At 36.7% G+C, this 21,040-nt stretch overlaps 1 protein-coding gene and 2 long non-coding RNA genes across 22 annotated transcripts; 2 read left to right on the top strand and 1 right to left on the bottom strand.

Annotated features, from left to right (window-relative positions):
- Positions 1 to 945: 945 nt before the first annotated feature.
- LOC110900349 lies at positions 946 to 3,752 on the top strand. Of its 7 annotated transcripts, XR_004894405.1 has the most exons (5): positions 946 to 1,462; positions 1,948 to 2,094; positions 2,752 to 2,809; positions 3,240 to 3,366; positions 3,519 to 3,752. It is a non-coding gene; the product is annotated as an uncharacterized LOC110900349 (long non-coding RNA). The 7 variants fall into 7 exon arrangements; XR_004894402.1 differs by lacking the exon at positions 2,752 to 2,809; XR_002570956.2 differs by having other exon boundaries at positions 2,752 to 3,366.
- Positions 3,753 to 7,829: 4,077 nt separating this feature from the next.
- LOC110903567 lies at positions 7,830 to 9,529 on the top strand. 3 transcript variants are annotated; one of them, XR_004894400.1, is made up of 3 exons: positions 7,830 to 7,969; positions 8,482 to 8,547; positions 9,354 to 9,529. It is a non-coding gene; the product is annotated as an uncharacterized LOC110903567 (long non-coding RNA). The 3 variants fall into 3 exon arrangements; XR_002572067.1 differs by having other exon boundaries at positions 9,342 to 9,529; XR_002572068.1 differs by having other exon boundaries at positions 8,482 to 8,573.
- A 1,352-nt stretch (positions 9,530 to 10,881) lies between these two features.
- LOC110900350 lies at positions 10,882 to 14,240 on the bottom strand. Of its 12 annotated transcripts, XR_002570963.2 has the most exons (10): positions 13,882 to 14,239; positions 13,696 to 13,788; positions 13,464 to 13,594; positions 13,200 to 13,354; positions 12,550 to 12,728; positions 12,327 to 12,449; positions 11,781 to 12,226; positions 11,536 to 11,711; positions 11,374 to 11,454; positions 10,882 to 11,289 (listed from the first exon to the last, which is right to left on the bottom strand). XR_002570963.2 is itself a non-coding variant. In XM_035990714.1 (6 exons), the coding sequence occupies exons 1-4, from the start codon at positions 13,339 to 13,341 to the stop codon at positions 12,086 to 12,088; spliced, it is 516 nt and encodes a 171-aa protein (XP_035846607.1). In that variant the 5' UTR covers positions 13,342 to 13,382; the 3' UTR covers positions 10,882 to 11,289; positions 11,374 to 11,454; positions 11,536 to 12,085. The 12 variants fall into 12 exon arrangements, 1 of the variants encoding a protein (XP_035846607.1); XR_004894396.1 differs by having other exon boundaries at positions 12,327 to 12,383; positions 12,550 to 13,354; positions 13,882 to 14,240; XR_004894393.1 differs by having other exon boundaries at positions 12,550 to 13,354; positions 13,440 to 13,594.
- Between the last annotated feature and the right edge of the window lie 6,800 nt (positions 14,241 to 21,040).

The raw sequence follows: 21,040 nt of genomic DNA, 5'->3' as shown, positions 1-21,040 counted from the left end.
AATGGACAATAGTGGATCATATGTATCTTAGTGGACCATATTGGGTCTCAATGGACCATGTTGGGCCTTGATGGATCACAAGTAGTGAATCATATATGGGTTAATGAACCATATTGGGCTTTAATGGCTCACAATGGATAATAATGGATCATATATATCTTAGTGGACCATATTGGGTCTTATGGATCACGATGAACAATAATAAATCATATACGTTTTAATTGACCATATTGAGCCTTGATGGATCGCAAGTAGTGAATCATATATGGGTTAATAAACCATATTGGATCTTAATGGATCATAATTGCCAATAGTGGATCATGTATCTGTAATGAACCATAATGAACCATATTGAACCAGATTGAACCATATTGGGCCTTAAAGGATAATAGGTTGGGAGGGCGGGAAACATGTTTGTGTCGATCTCACAGGTGTATCCCCCCTTGCCGGGTTCCGGGAAAATGGGTTTGTGGCGGGGCAAACGGTACTGAAAGCAGAGTCAAAGAAGATGCAAAAGCACGCGAAAGCTTGTAAGGATAATCATTATGCCTTTGTCCCCTTGGCGTTTGACACGTTCGGCTCCTTAGTGCCGGAGGCGGTTCGGTTGTTGGCTAGAGTTCAGCGTGTGGTCCACAACAACTTTTCGACCCCTCAGGGGCGAGACTTTGTTTTTAGTAGATTAGAGTTTTCTATTCAGAAAGGGATGACGATACAGTTTGTTGCTCATCTACTTGCTATTCTTATGTAACTTGCCCTGTTGATTGGAATGAAATTTATTTTTAATTCGAAAAACAAAAAAAATTATAATTTTTTCTTTTATAAGTTTTTTGTTATTTTTTTATAAATATTAAAAAAGGAACTTTAATTTCATTCTCATTCTAACAATTTACCTAAAAAAATCGTATATAAAAGATAAAAAAAAATGAACTTTAATTTTCATTCCAAACAAAATCAGCCGCATACACCTTGTCTCTTCTGCCAGCGATAGATATCTCTTCGGTTGTTCTGCTCAATCCTTTCATTATCTAAATTTCTAGGGTTTCAAGATGACAAGATCTGGTCAGCCTCACAATAGTTCGATTTCTGCCGGATTCAAACCCTATCTAATGTTCGTCACTTTGTATTGATAGGGTTTGGATCGAATTGTTGAATTGGTTGTCTGTCAAATAATCTTAATCGAAATTATTTGATAGATTGAAGAACAGGCGAGGTCGTGGTGGTGGCCGTGGATACGGGCAAGGTCGTGGTGGTGGCGGGTTCAATTGAGGCTCAAGCAACAATGAACAATAGAGGGTTATATGGTGTCATCGAGGAATCGAGGAGTCTGATATTGGGAAAGGTTATGAGAGACACGATGGCGATGGTTCTCGTGGTGGTCGTCATGGCGGATTTGCCAATGAAGATGTAGAGGATGAGATCATCCTCGCCGTTCATATGAACGCCGCAGCGGGATAGGCTATGGGTATTTTTTTTCTTTTTTAGTCTGTTTAATACATTTTGGACTTTTTTTTATACTTGGAGTGATCATTGGGTTTGAAATCTCTAAGTTCATAAGTTATTTATTATTTCATGTATAGGAATGAATCTAAACAATACTACTTTCTAGTTCTGTATTATGTTCATTGTTGGATCAAAAACTCAGACCATGATATTAATATTTTCTTCTGGTATGGGGAGTATGGGACTGCCTAAACGAATTAAGCTCATGTCGCTTGTCTTAGACATGCTGATTATTTCTAAGCAAGATATTTACCAAGAGTGTGGTATATATTATGATGTATGTTTTAATAACTCCAAGAGTGTGCACTTGGGCCAGAACCTGCAAGTTCTTAATTATAAGGCATGTAATCTTTTTTTTTTTTGGTGCTGGCATATGATTTTTACCCATATTTAAACATATCTTTTGACATAATGTTGATGCTTCAAATGCAACTTCTTCTTGTTCAGCAGTCAACCTTTTAAAGGGGATCAATTTGGAAAGCCGTAACCTTGACCAAGATGTGAATTCATGTGGTAATAATGAGAAAGCAACTGATAAGAGATACCAAGTTTTAGGAGTTCTTTTTCACGACTCCATCGCCATGCCATGATAAGGTTTTCTATCTCTTTTTGGTCATGACGACATCCTGATTGTTTTATTTGCTTTTTAATGTTAAAGTATGATTAATTTGTATGAAAAAATCTGATAGCATTTATGCTATTGGAGAATCAAGTCAGCTACGTTCAAGTAGACATGGGCAAAAAGCGGTTTTAGATTTAAAACCGATAAAAAACGGACCGTTTTTTTTTTTAAAACCAGTTTGGCCTTAGTCCAACCCGACGGTTTGTAGACCGGTTCATATTCATGATCTTTGTAACCGGTTTAAAACCCAACCCCGATTGTAAAAAAAAAAAAAGATAAAAATTGGTTTTTTGGTCCAAAACGGTTTTAAACCCGGTTCGTACCAGTACCAGTTCTCATCTTATAAAACCGGTTTTTGAAGAACCAGATTTTTGCCCAAAAAAAACCGGTTCGGTTAAAAAACCAGACCAAACGATTTGTCCACCTCCAGGTTCAAGGAAACATTAGAAGGTTTCTTAATTATATATTGGTTTCGTGACAAATGTTGGTTTTGTGAAAATGTTTTCCTCTTATAAAGAAATAATATTTCCTATCCTTTTTCTTATGGGGTAGAGCGTTGAGCTTCCCTGCTGCCAAAGGGATATAGAAGATAGAACTTACACGAGTATAAACTTATGTTTGTTTGACAGGAGTCAATCACGGGTAAAGAACCAGAAGAGTGCATGTCCTCTAAACGTACATAAAAAAGTAAACTGAACTTGTTTGTGCCATTATAGTAGCTGGTTACATACATAAAAAAGTAAACTGAACTTTTGTTTATCATTTCTTTGCCATTCGTTTGAATTTGATAATTCTGTTAGTAATTTAATCATGTATATTGATGTATTAAGTACCATATTTTCTTATACATGGGCTTGAGGACCCAAATAGGAGTAGATACAAGCTTCTTTTGAGTTCTTCTCTAATTATAACTTCGGCACCCCTATCTCTTGATTAAATACATGTTTATTAAGAGTTGCATTGATGTTTTGCGGTTCACTTACTTTTTTTCTTATACAGGGGCTCGAGGACCCAAATAGGAGTAGATACAAACTTATATAGTTATATCACATTATGTTCTCTCTATAACACCAACACTTGCATGCTCACTCACTTTTTGTTCTTTTTTTCCTAATAGCCAAGGGTGTAGTGAACGATCTTGTGTTCACGATAGCAAGACCTTTTAATTGGATTGGCTCAAGGATGGATTTCAATCCAGGAATTGATGGTCCCAGTGAGGATGTTTCAAGGGTTCTAACAGCAATGTTAGTTTATATATTCTCTTAATTTCAGGGATTTAAGATGCTTTAGTTTTACATCTAATTTCCCAGAATGTTATTTACTGACGACCAGTTCACCTAAAAGAAATTAATTCTTTATATTGCTCTTACAGTTTGCTTTGATGTTTTTTTTTCAGGATACACTTACTATAGCAATTCTTCCCAACAGCTCATGGATGCAAATTATGGTCTTAAAGCAGAGAGTATATCGATTTGAAGAAAACCACCTAGAAATAGTTCCTAGTTTGTGTAGGCATTTTCGTTTGCAACTTTTGTAGATAGGTTTCGGTTAGAAATGTGTCTTTAGTATTTCAATTGAAAACATACATATTGATTTTTGGTTAATTTCATTTGATTTTAGATTTTCTAGATTTGTTGATGTTTATTGTAGTTTTTATTTTACAAAAAAAATGTAAATAAAATGAGCAATTACATGAAAATTATCACATAGAACAATATGTGTGACCAAAGTTAGATAATAGCCACATCTAAAATTTACATGTGGCTTTACATAAAGATTTGTCACACCATCAAAAAATACGTGTGACCAAAGGTTAGATAATAGCCACACTTACACTTACAATTCATGTCAGTATATAATAGAATCGGTCACACTTATAGTAAATTAATGTGACTATTGCTACTCTTTAGTCACATTTAAAAATAACAAAATTTCGTGTTACAATATAATGGAAACAATCACACTTACAATAAATTAATGTGACCTATGTTACTCTTTAGTCACATTTAAAATTACAAAATTTTGTGTGACTATAAATAACCATTAGCCATATCACAGTCACTTTGTTTCTTGTTTGTGTGACAGAATGATAGAAAAAGTCATAGGAAAAAAAAGATGTGTGACCAAAAGTCAGACAATAGCCACATTTAAAATTACAAAATTCCGTGTGGCTATAAATAATTATTAGCCACACCTTAGTCACTTTGTTTTCTATTTGTGTATCTATATAATATAAACAACCACACTTACAGTAAGTTCATGTGACTATATAATAGAAACGACCACACTTACAGTAATTCATGTGGCCGTTGCTACCATTTAGGCACACTTAATGGACAAAATTCTTGATTACAATAACCATTTTTGCCACACCTTTTTTTAAATGATGTGGCTAAAACAAACTTTTTTGGTAATTCATGTGACTATATAATAGTAACTATCACACTTAAAGCAAATACATGTGGCTGTTGCTATCCTTTAGCCACACTTAATGGAGGAAATGCTAGATTTTAGCCAAAAATTTTGGTACCATTTAGCCACACTTTTAAGTTCTACGGCCACTAAAAAGTGTGTGTGACTGTATGATACCTACGATGACTCGAGCTTTGGTCACACTTGACCTGAAAAAAATATGTGTGGCGAAAGACACATAGTCACACATTTTACGTGTGGCTGTATCCCTATTTTGATCGCATTAAAAACCCATTCCCACAAAAGTGAGTTTTGAGCCTTTATTGAGCATACAAATATACATCTTTAGACTAAATGCTCATTTTTCGTTTCTTGTGTGAATAGCCGCTTGGTTCTTACAACTCTAGAACATGCCACGACGATACATTCCCGGTCCTTACCAACTTAAACCCAAGTAAGTAAGTGATGGAGGCATTAGGACTAACCATATTTTTCTTTCTACACCATTATTTTTCAATTTTTTTTACCACCTACCCAAAATCCCCCTAGTTAGCCCCTTTGAGCCTAAACCTTTCATTTCATTACCCTAAAACCCTTTTTACCCACCAAAACCTTTTTTTATTTTTCACCCTTTATTTTAGTAACAAGCTCGGTTTTTCGTAAGCTCGCTATTTTATGTGACTTATCAAAAAAAAAATGATGAAGTCAAAAACAAACAAAAGCTATATAAAAGTTTGTTTGGAGAAATACTTCAAAATAAAAAGTCACTAAAAACAACGTGTGTCACGAAAACCGACGCTTTTTACGATTTTCGCCCTTTTACTAACCACTAACCCAACCACCCACCTTAAACCCAAGCCTAACCCTTCACCCAAAAAGTCCTCTTGATATTTACAAAGGTAAAAAGTTAAAAAGGAGGAGGATTGATTGCTTGGCAAGCCTATGGAAGGCGTAAGTTCCATGCCGCTCTCGAGTGATTCACTAAAAAAATTACACCTTCGGCCGAGTGTTGAGTGATCTCCCGTGAGGTATGTGAACTTGTATATAAATAGAATTTTAATAAGGCATGCTATGCCCGAATAAGTAATTTATCTTGTGAAACGTTCTAAATAAATCATAACGAATAGGATTGTAAATAAATAAAAATAAAACTTACAAAGATCTTGGATTCCCGACACTCTATGACAAGCCAAAAACTTTCTCTTCTACCTATTCCATTTGGGAGTGTAAGCCACATTTAAAGAGTTTTGCTTGAGGACAAGCAAAAGTTCAAGTGTGGGGGTATTCGATGTGTGTAAAATACAACATATAAATCACATCAATTAAGGCATAAAACTAACCCTTTTTAAGTACTAATGTTGGAAAAAGAGTGTTTTTGTCTTTCTTTTGTATTTTCAGGATGAAATGAGCTCAAATTCACAAAAGAAGCAAAAAGACAACTAATTCTAGCATAAATACAAGAAAAGGAATAAAAGTAGACTGCCCGGACCCTCAACGGCACCCTCCAAGGCAAAGAAGAGAAAGCAGAAGTCTGAACACGCCCCGTGCTCAGCCAGCACGGGGCCGTGCGCAAGAAGCAGCATAAAAGACAAACTTATAGAAGCTTCCATTGCCCACCACGGGGCCGTGTCCAGCGGGCACGGGGGCGTGGTGAAAGTACAGCAGGCGCATTAATTGTAATTGCGAATTACAATTAATGAGGAGAGAGAGTGTCAGACGGGCACGGGGGCGTGTCCAGCGGACACGGGGCCGTGCCCAGCCTTCTGTTCAGCCTATAAATAGGAGTGCTTGGTTTCATTCCATCTCATCCCTTGGCACACCACCTCTCTCACACTTCATCCACCACCCACCACCACCATAACACCATCATCCACCACCATCATCCATTGTCCATCGTAGAGTGTGTGAGTCGTCTCGGGATCCAAGATTGATCGTAAGAGTTCTTGACAATCAAGGCCATGTTTGCCTAAGTCTCTTACATCACTTGGTGAAGACAAGTGTTTAGTATAATACTTTTTATTTTCAATCTTTTGCACTTTTTATTTGGTTTTGTATTAATGACTTTAATAACTAGTTGCTTATGTTGAAGGTGATCTTTCCTTATCGTTTGTCCGTGGTGTCTTGGCATTATTTTACTATCTATATAAAATAAAAGATTTTCACCATTCATATCTCCACGGTCTATATGGAGGTATGTTGGCTACCTGGTCGGGGGTTAAGGGAACGGTTTGGTAAGGGTCTTGCCCTTGTTCAGCGTTTAGAGGTCCTGCTTGGGACCTGGGTCAAATTTAGTAGGATCTCCTTCAATGCCCATAGGTATTGGATGGCGGGGATCCAAACTCTTTGACCCCTTCATAAGTTAACTACTATTAATACTATAACCCGGCTACTTAGGACTGTATCCCTGCTGACTCAGACTACTTAGCCGAGGGTAACGTCACCGCCGAAAGCGGGGCCTACCACAATTTACATTAATAACTTAATTCATTATCTTTCAATAATCCGACCCTTTAGGATTGTATCCTTGCTGACTCAAACTACTGGGTTGAGGGTAACGTCGCCTTCAAAAGAGGGGCCTACTACAATAACTAAGATAATCTCTTAAACAAGTGCAAAAGTGAGAAAATAATCAAAGGTTATACTAATACACGTGTCGGATCCAAGTGATTCATCTTGTCTATCTGTTTTTATTTTATTTTATTTTTCAGCATTTAGTTAGTTTTTATTTTCTTAGTTAAAAACATTTTTCTCACTTTTTGATTTGATTAGACGTTGAGGATAAACCGGTATTAAAAGCTCTTGTGTCCTTGGACGACCTTGGTATCTTACCAACACTATACTACGTCCACGATGGGTGCACTTGCCCATATGTGTGTTTAGTGTTAGTAAATATCGTGTTTTATAAATTTAAAACTTGGCTAAAAGTGTAAAAGGGGCTTAAATATACATAAAAAATATAACACACTTCACGCACATCAATTCCAAAAGAAAAATAGTAAGAAAATGGACTAGTGATAATGTGTTTCAAACAGTATACCAAATGAATTATAATTCAAGAGTCGAAACTGTACCGTCCCGAAAATATAAACTCTTAAATTTGCAATTTGATTGCAAATAAGTTAGTAAAATAAAATAACTAGGAATGGCACAAACCTAGTTAGATGATGGCTTATGAGTGACTAAAGAGTTAAAACAAAATAAAAACGAAAGTTAAGGGACTGAAAGTGTTAAAATTGAAACTAGATTTAATTAATAATCAAAACACACACGAAACACACACAAAAGGTGTGTTTGGTTGACTAAAACACAGGGGGCGACCTGGGGCTTTTCTTCAAGCCCTAAACTCTCCTAAATCTCACAAATTGAAGGTCAAGATCAGTCCCAAAACGAAACTAGAGCCTGGATTAGTGATCCCCATTGTAAGGAGATCATAAGGTATGTGAAATTTGGTAAAAATCCTCTACTTGAAATTCTCATGAACTTAGAGAATTCAAAATCTGGTGATGCATGTGTGATATATAGATGAATTAGGAGCATTGTAGTGTCTAGGAGTAAACCCTAGATAAGCACATGTTGAAATCATGCTTAATTTTAGTAAAATCCATGAACACCCTTGTAGGTGGTTAGTGGGTTATGTAGAATTTGATAAACACTAGGAAATTGGGTGTTGTTCTAGTGTAACTTGACAAATGTGAAGTGAATTCAGAATTATAGAAGCTAACAATTATGTAAAATGGTTTGATCAATGTAAATTCGGGCTAAACGATAAGCTAGGGACTTGCTATATAATCATGTATAATTTTTGCCCTTAAAGTGTTCGTAGAAATGCCTCAAAGAAGGCTCGAAACTGAAATTTAAAGTTAAAACGCATAATTGTGATGTTTTGGTAAATTATGCGACATATGATTTAAATGGGGTTCTAAACGTATCATGATTGAACTCTATAGGAAAAGATACCGGAGCGTCGAGTGGACAAGCCGGTGGCGACTTACGTTTGAAGGGCGCGATTTGAAGTATGTAACTTGATCCGTTACATTGGGTAATTTTGATAACTAGAGCATGTTTACTTGCGTTGTAGAACAAAGGTTGTGTTGATTGAATGACAATATTCGTTATTTGAAATAATAGGATTAGAATTTGTTAGAAGTCGTTTGGTAGTCATCATAATGGAGGATTCCGTAGATGAGCCAAACGGGTCAAATAATGGTGTAATAGTATTGTTAGAATTATTAATAGTTAACATAGGCGGTTACAATCATACGAGCATAAAACCATAAGATTTGATAATAAAATGCCGGTGATAATAAGCCCCGGAAGTTGGGTAAAAAGCACCCTATGTTCACTACTAAAAAGGTAGTAAAATGAGTGCAACTTGAATGGGTCGAATAATTGTATATCAAATCTTTGGTCGTCCGTTCCGTATACTAAATTTTCGGACCGACAATCATTGTAAGTACGTTCGTAATGAATTTACAGGCGTATAGGAAAAAGAATCACCTAAAACGGACTTACGAGTCAAAAGTTATGGTCGTTTGAAGTTAGAAATCTGAATTTTCGGAGCTCGCAGCAAGTGTAGGTCACAAACCTGCACCTGCTGGAAAACCGTCTCCCCCGCGCCACGCGACATGATCATTTAGATCCGGCGCGACATGCGGGAGCTTTCGCGACACGTGACAAAACAAATGGTACCTGGCGCGACACGCGACAGGATCAAATTTGAAATTTTATTTTATTTTATTTTTCATGATTCGATGTCGGAACTTGTTTATATTTACTTTATCAATGTCAAAACTAACATTTTTAGTAGTTTTGACCTTAGGTGACAATGGGGATCTTACGGATGGCAGTCAAGCAAGTTTTGAAGAACCGAACACAACTTTTGAAGCTTCCGCGATATCTAAAACTTATTAGACAAAGTTTTTGTAATGTAAACAATTTGCTTATCGTGTCATGACTGTTTAAACTAGTTGGTGGTTGTCAAGTTATGAATACTTAGTACTTGTGTTGGTAACTTAGATGTTTAAATTTAAACATTTTTTATATATATATCATATGAATTTTTATTAAATTCATATAGTAATTAGACGAGTGTTACAGAAACATCTACGATATATATTAAAATTAGTACCACATTCACATGTAACAGCTTTCAAGAAAAATATGGTTCGAGGTAATCTTCCACAATCTCATATTCATATTTTCATACCAAACCAAATAAGTTAGCATTGATAGAAAATTGGAGAAGAAAAGGAAATCGAATCATACCTTGATCTTTGTTCATGTGAGATTTTCAAACAAAACTTGTTTGTGTAACATTGATGGATTTCAGGTTCCTTATAGATCGATGTAAAAAAACTGATATAGTGATATAACGATGGTCACTTTGACTTACAATAACATGATCCAACTTTAAAAGTGTTTGCGCTGATAACGTGTTATAAAACAATGGTCTATTAGCAACCAATATACACGATAAACATAAACATGAGAACATAGATCATGTAGATAAAGAAATATGGAGAATGGATGATATAATTCTTATAATATTGAGTATATCATATCAAATACATATGACCTCTATATATAGGCCATATTATTAATACAAGAGTAAGTAAAGATACGGGAGTTAAGAAAGTGGAGAGTAAATGTCACCTTGGGTCTGCTGTGAGTCATATACTCTGAAAGATGCTACATAACTAAAACGTGAAACGCTATCAACAATACTTAAAAACATCCGGTTGGAATGCCATGTTATGGCTTTGTCGCGAATCTCCTTCGATCAGAGTAATCGTTCCCTGATCTACAAATTATATCAAAACGCACGATTCGATATATATTATTGAATTAACTTTACTTTTTTAACATGTAGTGAGAAATCGATACCGTTAGCTACGTAAAAAAGAACATCAGCGTCCCAATGGTTTGGTACAACGAACGTTTGAGGTTTGGGTTCGAGAAATGCAGCGCGGTATTTCTCGATGCCGTTGAAAAGCTCGGATCGATCATTGAACTTTTGAAAAACTCTATAATAAATTAATAACCATACACACCGTCGTTCAATCATCATTACCGTAAAATATCAATATACATCGCAAAGGTAAACACTAAAGCCAACATGCCTATCATTTAAGAAAGCAATTGTGAGAGTTGCGGTAGGTGTCCCAACTCATATTAGATTCAATTGTAATGTTCAAATGTGTACAATGATTAGCTGCTATATGCTAGAATAGATTGCTCCTTCGTCCAATAAGAAACCCGTTGAATAAAATCTCTAATCAGAAGCCTCTTCTAAAATCTCAAACCTCAACATGCCTCTTCTAAAATCTCAAACCTCAACATGGTGAATATAGGTGCTACATAAGCCTAATATTTAACATAAACTCAACTTTGTACCATAATGTTTTAGAAAATTGGAACTCTTCGTATCAGTTCCCTTACCAAGTATAAACAGAATCATCGGAAAGTAATTCGTCCGGTAATTGCCAAAAAAAAAATACACAAAACCGTTCAAATTTGAAGAGTGAAAAGGCTACATTGATATCTCGAAGACCAGGGAAATCTTTGGAATCAACTTCGTGGAGGATACCGTTCTCGTTCGCCACAGATGGTTCGCTCTTGTAGATATGTGTGCCCCTTCCCTTTCCTTTTTGGTCGCCAAAAGGCCAACGACTACTTTTATCTTCTCCGGACAATGATCTAATTTGCTCCTCAGTATTCTGCTGCCCAACCATTTTATGGGCCGATTCGCGATCAACCTACAACAATTCGAAGTCGTTATAAAACTCGAAATTAAATTAATTACTACATCAATCTATTTGCTAAAAATTGTTGAAGCTTACACCAAATGCAGCTTCTAGAACTTCGATACTGAACGCGTTGTAGAATGATGACTCTGCGTTACCACCTTCTACGCTAAAGAGCTGAAACCGGAGATTTAGTTAGAAACTTAGCATAAAAATTATCGAATTGGATTGTATTCGAATTGGTTGTTAGTATTTCACCTGCAATTCACCGGGGACGAAGACCGAATGTAGAATCTTCGCCAAAACAAGGCGTCCGTTGTTGTCGATGTTGATTAGATACTTGGTGATTCACACGGATACATAGAAGAGTTCCCCGCGCTTAATGTTATGGCTTTGTCGGGAATCTCCTTCGATCAGAGTAATCGTTCCCTGGCCTAAAAATTATATCAAAACGCATGAATTGAATTAACTTTATTTTTTAACATGTAGTGAGAAAGCGATACCGTTAGCTACGTAAAAAAGAACATTGGCGTCCCAATGGTTTGGTACAACGAACGCTTGAGGTTCGGCTTTGAGAAATGCAGAGCGGTATTTCTCGATGCCGTTGAAAAAGTCAAAACCCGCTTTCTTTTTTATCATACCAGCAAGTAAACACCATAGGACCATAATAGCACTTGTGATCAGATTTACCAAAAAATGGGCCTTCCAAGAGCTGTTGATGATCAAACCTATGCCAAAGTAACGACCATTTGATGCCTCTTTGCCATGGTTCCGATTCTGCACCCAAAACTGGGCCTTCACACCGATATTAAACGTGATCATCATAGCCCATATTAGCGAGATTGGGCCTAGGCTTCAACATCAGCAGCCAACTTTGGGTTTCAAAATTACCAGCCAAATGCATGTTGCGGGTCGTTATCAGGTATTGCATCCGTTTAGACCCAACAACCTGCACATTATAAATTCCATATCCTAAAAAAATAAGATGAAAAAATTATCGAAGATTATTAAAAGAAAAGTGAATTAACGAAGATTCAGACAAAACTTACCTGATACATTCACCCTCCTCAGCAGCAACCACAATCGGTGAAAAGGTTGCAGCAAACCTGTTTTAGCACCAACTTTAAATTTTGTATCCCATCGCTCAGTCGGGTAATGAAGATTACTACTAGCTAAAGACACAAGTGATACACCGATTACTGTTTAAGTCAACTAAAGACGGTCAAACTTATAAATGATATCACTATATGTTATAGAAAGTACAAAACTCACAAGCACGTTGGCATTTTGTGATGTGGTTTAGAGCGAGATTTTCCCTTTCTTCACGTTTAATTGCAATTTCATCAGCACCATCGGTTGCTGTAAGAAGTGGTTTTGAAAAATGACTGCAGCAATGCAAGCTTGTGGTTGTAATTTGATTCGAATAGAATCAAATTGACCTGTTGTATAATCTGAGTCGACCCAAATGAACCCAAATGCAAATGTTTTTATACACAAATCAAGTCCTAAGAGAAAGTGTAAAGTGTGTGTGTGTGTGTGTGTTTGAAGGTGTAAGTGTGTGTGGGAGAAGCATACAGCATCAAAAGAACTTTGCCAATAGTTAGATATGCTCTGATCACATTCTGAAGGTTCTTTGAAGACCCATTTGTGACACTTATCAGAAGCAACTTTTTCCATTAATTTGCACTCAATAAAACCAACCATCATCAGAAAAAAATAACAAAAGAAAATCAATAAATCTAATAGATATTTTTTATTTTATGTTCTATTCCAAAAATTATATCTCGTTGTCATGCGATGAACGTAGTTCTTCAAGTATTGAGGCAGGTTCTTTTTACTATGAGACCCGGGGACATATAGTTGTAAGTGCAATACTCGAGAGCTAAAAGAAATGTAAAATAGATGGGCTTTTTCGGGGTTACCAGTAACAAAATTTTTGCTTTCTTTGATATTCTTCATGAACCATCCCTCGGATGCATAAACTCCTGTTAGCATAGCCTCCGGCCGGTGGAATATCGGTTTATCTCCTTCTTTGTATATGTAAACCTTAAGAGTCTTTTCCATTAGTTCGTAGCTTCTGCATTATGTCCATGAAGTTATGTTAACTAAGCAATAAAAATAATCTCATTGTTTTCACAAGAAGAGTTGTGGAACTTGCATACCATTTAACTAAATTCTCTACTTACTTTGATAGAATATAAATTGGGAAGAAGTGCTTTTGTACATTGGGAAGAGTTGTGACAGCATCAAGCCAAGGACCAGGGAATTGGCCATTGATTCAGATCATCTTCAAAAAGGCGATTCAAATTTCACTAACCTAAAACCAAAAATCAACACAAAAAATATTATTAAATAATACAAAATACAAATGAATCAAACGATTTAGAGAAATATACAAGGTAAAGATGACTCAATTACCTGGTTGTCCGCATACGGATGAAGAAACCGGCTTTATGTTATTCGTCTAAAACACAAATATGCAACCATACGAAACTCCTCTGGTTTCTCCCACTGTTCCACAATTATTTACCTCCAATCTTACTACCAAAAAAATAGAGATAATATAATAAAAAACAAAAAACTGCAAAAATTAACAATACTTACTTTGCTTTCACCAGTTGTTCTGTTGTAGTAGTACTGTATCCATCAGGAGATGTATGCTCCGTCCAATTACATTTCACGGGACCTCCAGCTGGCGGCATCAACGGAGCAACCGAAGCAGCAGGAAGTGAATCCGTCAAACGAAGAAGACGAAGTCGGAACCCTAACCCTAGATGAGTGATCAGACGCTCACACCGATTCTTTCCATCAACAAGAATCGAAATCAGACCAGAAACGACCTCACTAAATTAAATGGATTTGATGCAGTTATACCCATTAGATAGGAGTATGTGAAGGAGAAGACCATCCAAATTCTCCATTTATGATGAGGGAGGCCACCAGTTTGGCAAATTGTATACCCGAACAGACAATGTCAATGAAAGAGGCAATTATATTTGAGAAAATTACCATTTTAGCCAAGAATAAAGTCAACTTACCAATCTAGCCAAGTGATGAGTTTTTGGAAGGACCGTCTCTAATCCCAAGGCGGCTGATGCCTCTTTTTGTTCCTTTTTTGCGTCTGCCACTCTCCAATCGACACGTGTAGCAATTATTAATACTTCCAGAGTGACGCATGCGAAGCCTCTCATAAGAGGCAAGCTATCTGGCTTGCGTCTGGCTTCAAGTAAAGCTCATTTTTTAATGCGTCCGTACAAGACCCGTCGGATGAGTCTGTAACGCATGCGAAGCCTCATTTATTAATACTTCCAGAGTGACGCATGCGAAGCCTCTCATAAGAGGCAAGCTATCCGGCTTGCATCTGGCTTCAAGTAAAGCTCATTTTTTAATGCGTCCGTACAAGACCCGTCGGATGAGTCTGTAGCGCAACAAAATGTCAGTTTTTCAGACGCATCACATGAGTCGGCGACGCATCCTTCGCGTTTTTGTCAAACCCATCACATCAGTCGCTGTCACAAATCTTGTGGAAGATCTTGAAGTATTTGCGACGCTTGCCATGCGTCGCTAACGCATCCAACTTAATTTTTTATTAAAATGTGCCATGCCATACTTACCGCATCCAAGTTAATTTTTTTTTTAAATGTGCCATGCCATTTTTATTAAATACCGGTTTATCTTAAAGTTTTACTACTGAGTGAATTTTACTTTACTTTGAACGGTTACCTTCGTTTATTATAGCGGTTAGATTTGTGGTTTATCTTATGTAGATTTCCATTTATTATTATTTATGTACCTTGATAATAAATGTTTATGTATGTCTTATCGTTTTTTGTAACGTTGGAAAACAAAAAAACATTAAAAAAGTACTTAGATTTATAGTTAAACAAACGTTCGGCGAAACAAATTTCACATTAAACAATATCTGGATGCGGTAAGCAACGCCAAAAATACAATTTATCTGCCATAAACCTTCTATATGTCATAAATATTTCCTTCATATCATTATTGAGACTGATAGGTTTATCCGTGAGCAGATGTTCCATTATCATACATAGATAAACTGCTTAGTTACCAGACAGGGAGCTGCGAGACACGACGTAGTCGTCATTCATCTCAAATGACATTATTTTTTCCGGTTTTCCATATTTTTTCCAGTATTGCATGTCAACCAATACTGCTCCTAAATATACCGCAATTTTTGTAAGTTTGGGAACGACAAGTTGTCGGTATTTCTCGCTTTCGCAAATGTCTGAACAGGGATACATTAACAGTTGCTGGGTCGCCAGGTCGAGTCGTAGCATTAGCCATTCCTTATTTTCTAGCGGGATAGGAAAAAATACGTAATCAACGTCAAAAAAGGATGGGTACAGCTTGAACTTACCATTGCAATAAGTTGCCACGTTTTTTGGAACGGAGTCCAATAAACACTCATAAAACTTTGGTGGTAGAATTGTCCAACGAAGATTTAACATAGGCTCTTTCAAAATTTTTCTAGTTCTCCAAGACATCAGTCTACCAACCCAGTCTTCAATATGCTGTAAAAAAAACTTTAATTCAGTTACAGATGCATTTAATAAAAAATATTTTTTTAACATAGTAGTTTATATAATTTACTGTTTCGTTGAGGTTGCCGTTAGAACGAAATCCCAATAAAGTTCCCCAAAAGTTTTTGTCGAGCTGAACGTATCTAGTAAAAACTGCTGCATAACAAAACGGAGTGTCTCCGCTACGATAGAATTCTACCACATCTTTAGACCAATTCTCGTTTTCGTCGTCTGGTATCGCCCACCTACCTCGGTTGTGCTGGTGTAAGCTATGTCTATTATGTACATAGTCACCTTCATCAATATCATGTCGATTTTCAATTTCCTTAGTAGATGTCCCGCTTTCGTTTGCATTTGCCGGCCTTCTCCATCGACTTAGTATCCAACTTGATGCCTTTTTAGCGGGTTGAGAGCAGTATTCGTCACTCGCTAAATCTTTTCCTCTCCGATTCGACATAAATAAATAATTCCTCTCTAAAAATCTTTGCAAATGTGTTGAGTTTTTTAGTGTACGTTATTTTTTTATCATTAATATAGCGATTTATATAAAACTTTTGCCAAAATAACAAAAAAAATCGTACTTTTACTGTAGCAACGCATAAGAAATTGTGCCAAACTCATTAGATAGGTTTCAAACTCATCAAAACATGTGCCCTAAAAAATTGTGCCAAACTCATTAGATAGGTTCCAAACTCATCAAAACATGTGCAAACTCATTAGATGCGTTTGCAAGACGCTTTGGAAAATAAATATTCAAAGTCAACGTTCAGTGCTCACGTGGACGCATCACAATCGGGTTACTGGTTCCCACATCTTGACGGAGATCCGACCCTTCAAGCTCCTATCCGGCGGTGGTGTGTCGGAGATCCGACCGTTCAAACTCCGATCTGTTAGTCTTTTGAAGAAGATCCTACCCTTCATACCTTGATCCGTCATACCGTGGTTCGATGTAGTGCTCATCTACACGCTTAGGGCTTCTGACCCAAAGAGGTGTGACCCGAACCGATGTAAATTTGTTGAAGACGATCCGACCCGACCCGTCAAACCTCCATCGTCGCTCTCACGGGGACCACAATGAACTGGAATGGTTGGGATGAGGGCCCTTTACCACCCATCAACAATGCAGATGAACTCATGCATTCTGCCACTGCATTCGTGGACAATGTCGCTCCTTCCGCCAAACCGGTAAGCAAATCATGTGTTCTTATCGATTTATTATTATTTTGGTTCTATTGTTGCCTTTATATTTTTTCTGCATTTCATTATCATTGTTTAGGTTAAGAATCCTAGAATTAGAGTTAGAGCTGTTTGGACAATCATCGATAGGATCAAGAAAACAGTCACGGCAAGGATACAACTTAGGTTGAGGGATAGTGTCTTCGGGCACTATTTGGATATTCAGTCTGTGATTTGTGAAAGCCCATTGTTGCTCTGTGTTGCACGACATCAGGCTTTCACTGAAAACCCTAGTCATGGAATATGTTACATGTTCGGCAATGATTCAGTCTTGTTTACCCCCTTACAGTTTTGTGTTATCACCGGGTTAAGATTTGGCGAGTACCCAACTGTTATATTCAACGAGTCAGCCAATTCATTCAAATCTAGGATATTTCCAGGGAAAAGGGTGGTTAAACAACGCCACTTGAACGAGATATTCACTTCAGACTGGTCAAACTATTCGGAGGATGATTGTCTCCGTATCTGCCTTTTGATGATAGTAGGGTTAGGTTTTAAAGGCACTCAAAGTCACGAAACCATCGATATGAAGTTGATGAATCTTGTTGATGACTTAGAAGCATGGAACCAGTTCCCGTGGGGTAGTTATCTTTGGGAGAGCACCTATTCACATCTCTACGATATGACTCGACGACACGTACCCGGTAACGCAGGTTTCAATTTGCCTGGATGCGTTAGGCCATTCAAGGTAATGATTTCTGTGTTGGATAAACAATCCTATCTTTCTAATTTGTTAATGATTACCGTGTATATGTGTAGATGTGGATTTTAGAAATTTTTCCAGAGTTTAAACAGATGGAAAAATTTTATAAATCACCCAGAATTCCTAGATTTCTAAGTTGGGGCCCGGGGACACGGCTTACGATTCCAACTGTCGAGCGAATTTTGGATACAGCAAAGACGGTAATTACGATATATTTGTACTATTTTTGAGGTGTATATTCTTTTGCTTAATACTATCAATGATCTGATTTAACGACTTGCAGAATGATTTATACCGTCCAATACTAGATGTAAGCGCCACTAGTGATGAAAGGCAGTGTGAATGGTACAGAGATAGTGAACAGTATTTATGTGCTATTGGGATATTGAATCAACCGGCGATTAACAGGCAGCCCGGTTTCGAGTCAATGCACACTATTAGTAATCAAAAACCAAAAGATTGTTTTGGTGATGGGTTTCAGTGTTTTGGATCGTCTTTCAACATGAATAGTCCCAAAGAATCAAAGAAAAGAAGATCTGTGACTATTTCGGGATTCCAATATTCAATTCCTGATGAAATACAAACATTCTTGGTGGAAGAATTTAAATCAATTCTGGACAATCGGCTTCATGCGAATAACGCGAGGCTTAGTAAGCTAATAAAGACCGATGTAGGGGTTCAATTTCAACTGTTTTATGTTTTTTTGATGTTTTTATATGTCAATAATGAAGTTCATCTTATACAGCTCACTAGTCAGAAGGGTGAAAACCGTACTGGTCACGACGATGAAAAGGTAATGTTGTGGTTTACTGCTAGTTATCATACCCATTAGTTCATTAATCATTGGTAGGGGTTTAATTTCAACTGTTTTATGTTTTTTTGATGTTTTTATATGTCAATAATGAATTTCATCTTATACAGCTCACTAGTCAGAAGGGTGAAAACCGTACTGGTCATGACGATGAAAAGGTAATGTTGTGGTTTACTGCTAGTTATCATACCCATTAGTTCATTAATCATTGGTAGGGGTTTAATTTCAATTGTTTTATGTTTTTTTGATGTTTTTATATGTCAATAATGAATTTCATCTTATACAGCTCACTAGTCAGAAGGGTGAAAACCGTACTGGTCATGACGATGAAAAGGTAATGTTGTGGTTTACTGCTAGTTATCATACCCATTAGTTCATTAATCATTGGTAGGGGTTTAATTTCAACTGTTTTATGTTTTTTTTGATGTTTTTATATGTCAATAATGAATTTCATCTTATACAACTCACTAGTCAGAAGGGTGAAAACCGTTCTGGTCATGACGATGAAAAGGTAATGTTGTGGTTTAATGCTAATTATCATACAGTTACTTACAGTTTATGTATTCAGGTGGAAGACGACCTGTTCGAAAACTACAACGATGTTATTGTTTATCATGTGCCAACAGACAAAATGCAACCGTCTTCTCCAGTTTATCATGTGCCAACAGACAAAATGCAACCGTCTAATCCTCCTGTAAGCCAACTTGTTCGTTAATTAGTAAGATGTTAGTGTTTTGGTAAAGTTAGGTTGATGAAGCCAACGGAGTGTCATTTTTTTTAATAATATATTTTGTTAGGATGATGAAGCCGAGATTGCTTTATTGCGTCGGTCGGAAAGGTTATGGAAACCGTCTGCATGTACGCTATCACCTTATGTTGTTATGAATAGGGTGTCAAAGAAAAAGAAGAAAACGAAGAAAGAGATGCAAACGGAAGATAGTTCCGATGGACCCGAGAGTCTCGAAAGTACTCTTGAAAAAATCAAGAGTTGGTATGAAAGTGAATTTGCTAAAGTTTGCAAAACAGATTTAAGATTGCGGAGACTTGGGGCGTTGATGGGCGGTGAAGTTGGCCCTGATTTTTGGATGTCGTTGATGGGCGACAAAGGAAACGGTTGGTTATCCGATGATGTAAGAATGATATTGTTTTGTTTCTTATGTTATTTATGTTTAAAAAAAACTTAGTATTTAATCATCATAAAAAACAACATTTATACGCTTGGATGATTACGATGTATGAGACAAGGAAACCAACCGACCGGTGGAGCATTCTACCGCCTTACTTTCAAATTACCTTATTTGAATGTGAGTCGAACCGGAAGGTGAAGTGGTATTTCGATGGCTCAATGGAGCCTGTGCCTCCAATCGCCGATGTCGACGAGGTAAGTGTTATGTTGTTATTGTAATCATCCAAGCGTATTAATGCTATAGGTTTTATGTATTAATGCTATATTTTATGTCTTATTTCTATAGGTTTATGTACCGTTGAATATTCCAGATTTTCATTGGTTTTTGGGGGTATTCAACCTTCGAGATGAAACCTTTACAATATATGACAGGTAATTGGACAGGTTTTTGAATAAGCAGTTATTTGTACTTGTGCAATAGTTCAACAGCCCTTATAATTATAAAATTGTAACTTGTGCAGTCTTTCGGAGTGTGCAAGTATGGCCATGAGAAGAACAGAAGTTGTCTGTAAAATGAATGTTGCCTTCGACGTATGGCTACGCATCAACGGCTACTACGCGGACAAGCCATTGAAGATGTCTCTCCCGTTCAAGATGATCTACCCAGACAAAGTGCCCCAACAATCAGGCGGTCTTGGAGATTGCGGGGTTTGGGTTTGCATTTTCCTAGAAAGGTTAATCAAGAAACAAGCAATATTTCAAGACGAAAACACCGCTGTGGTTGCGAAGCAAATGAGGCAAAGGCTAACGGTGTTATTCTACGAAAGTCTCTTACCAGAAAATTTTGATATCGTCTCCACTAGCAACAAAATGCTGAACGACTCGGATCAAGAGGGTTAATGTAACGCTCCGCGTTTTCATAACTTTCCATATTTAGAAACCATTTTTCATATTCCTATTTTTGTAAACTTTGTATCCTAATATTCGTCGTTTCGTTTTAATCGTCGAAAAATCTTTATCTTTGGTCTAATTCATTATGAAAAAAATGGTTATTTATTCATGGTTTAATTAATTAAATCAATTGATTTTGCTATTTAAAGGCTTATTTTTATAATAATCTAGTTAGTCCCGTTAAACTTTAAAGTTAAGGATACAAACTAACCCGATTAAATTTAGTTGTAAAGATTGGTTCATTTAGAATTTACGTATAACCTAGTAGTTGGTCAACTATGTTATATAACTTAAAACTAAGCTAATTCAACTAATTTATCTAAATCCTTCAAAGTTTAGGGATTATAATGGTCTTTCCTAAAACTAAAATACATCAAACCCTAATCATCTTT

Source organism: Helianthus annuus, chromosome 5, assembly GCF_002127325.2.
Source record: "Helianthus annuus cultivar XRQ/B chromosome 5, HanXRQr2.0-SUNRISE, whole genome shotgun sequence".
In the NCBI taxonomy this organism is placed as follows: Eukaryota; Viridiplantae; Streptophyta; class Magnoliopsida; order Asterales; family Asteraceae; genus Helianthus; species Helianthus annuus.
The sequence above is the reverse complement of the archived record's forward strand: the minus strand, read 5'-3'. Positions and strand labels throughout refer to the sequence as shown.

Coding starts and splice junctions, on each gene's coding strand:
- LOC110900350 (XM_035990714.1), bottom strand. CDS start 13,341: ATGGAAAAGACTCTTAAGGTTTACATATACAAAGAAGGAGATAAACCG. Junction 12,637..13,199: donor AAGCAAAAATTTTGTTACTG/GTAACCCCGAAA, acceptor CACTTCTTACAG/CAACCGATGGTGCTGATGAA. Junction 12,450..12,549: donor CACAAAATGCCAACGTGCTT/GTGAGTTTTGTA, acceptor TTGTGTCTTTAG/CTAGTAGTAATCTTCATTAC.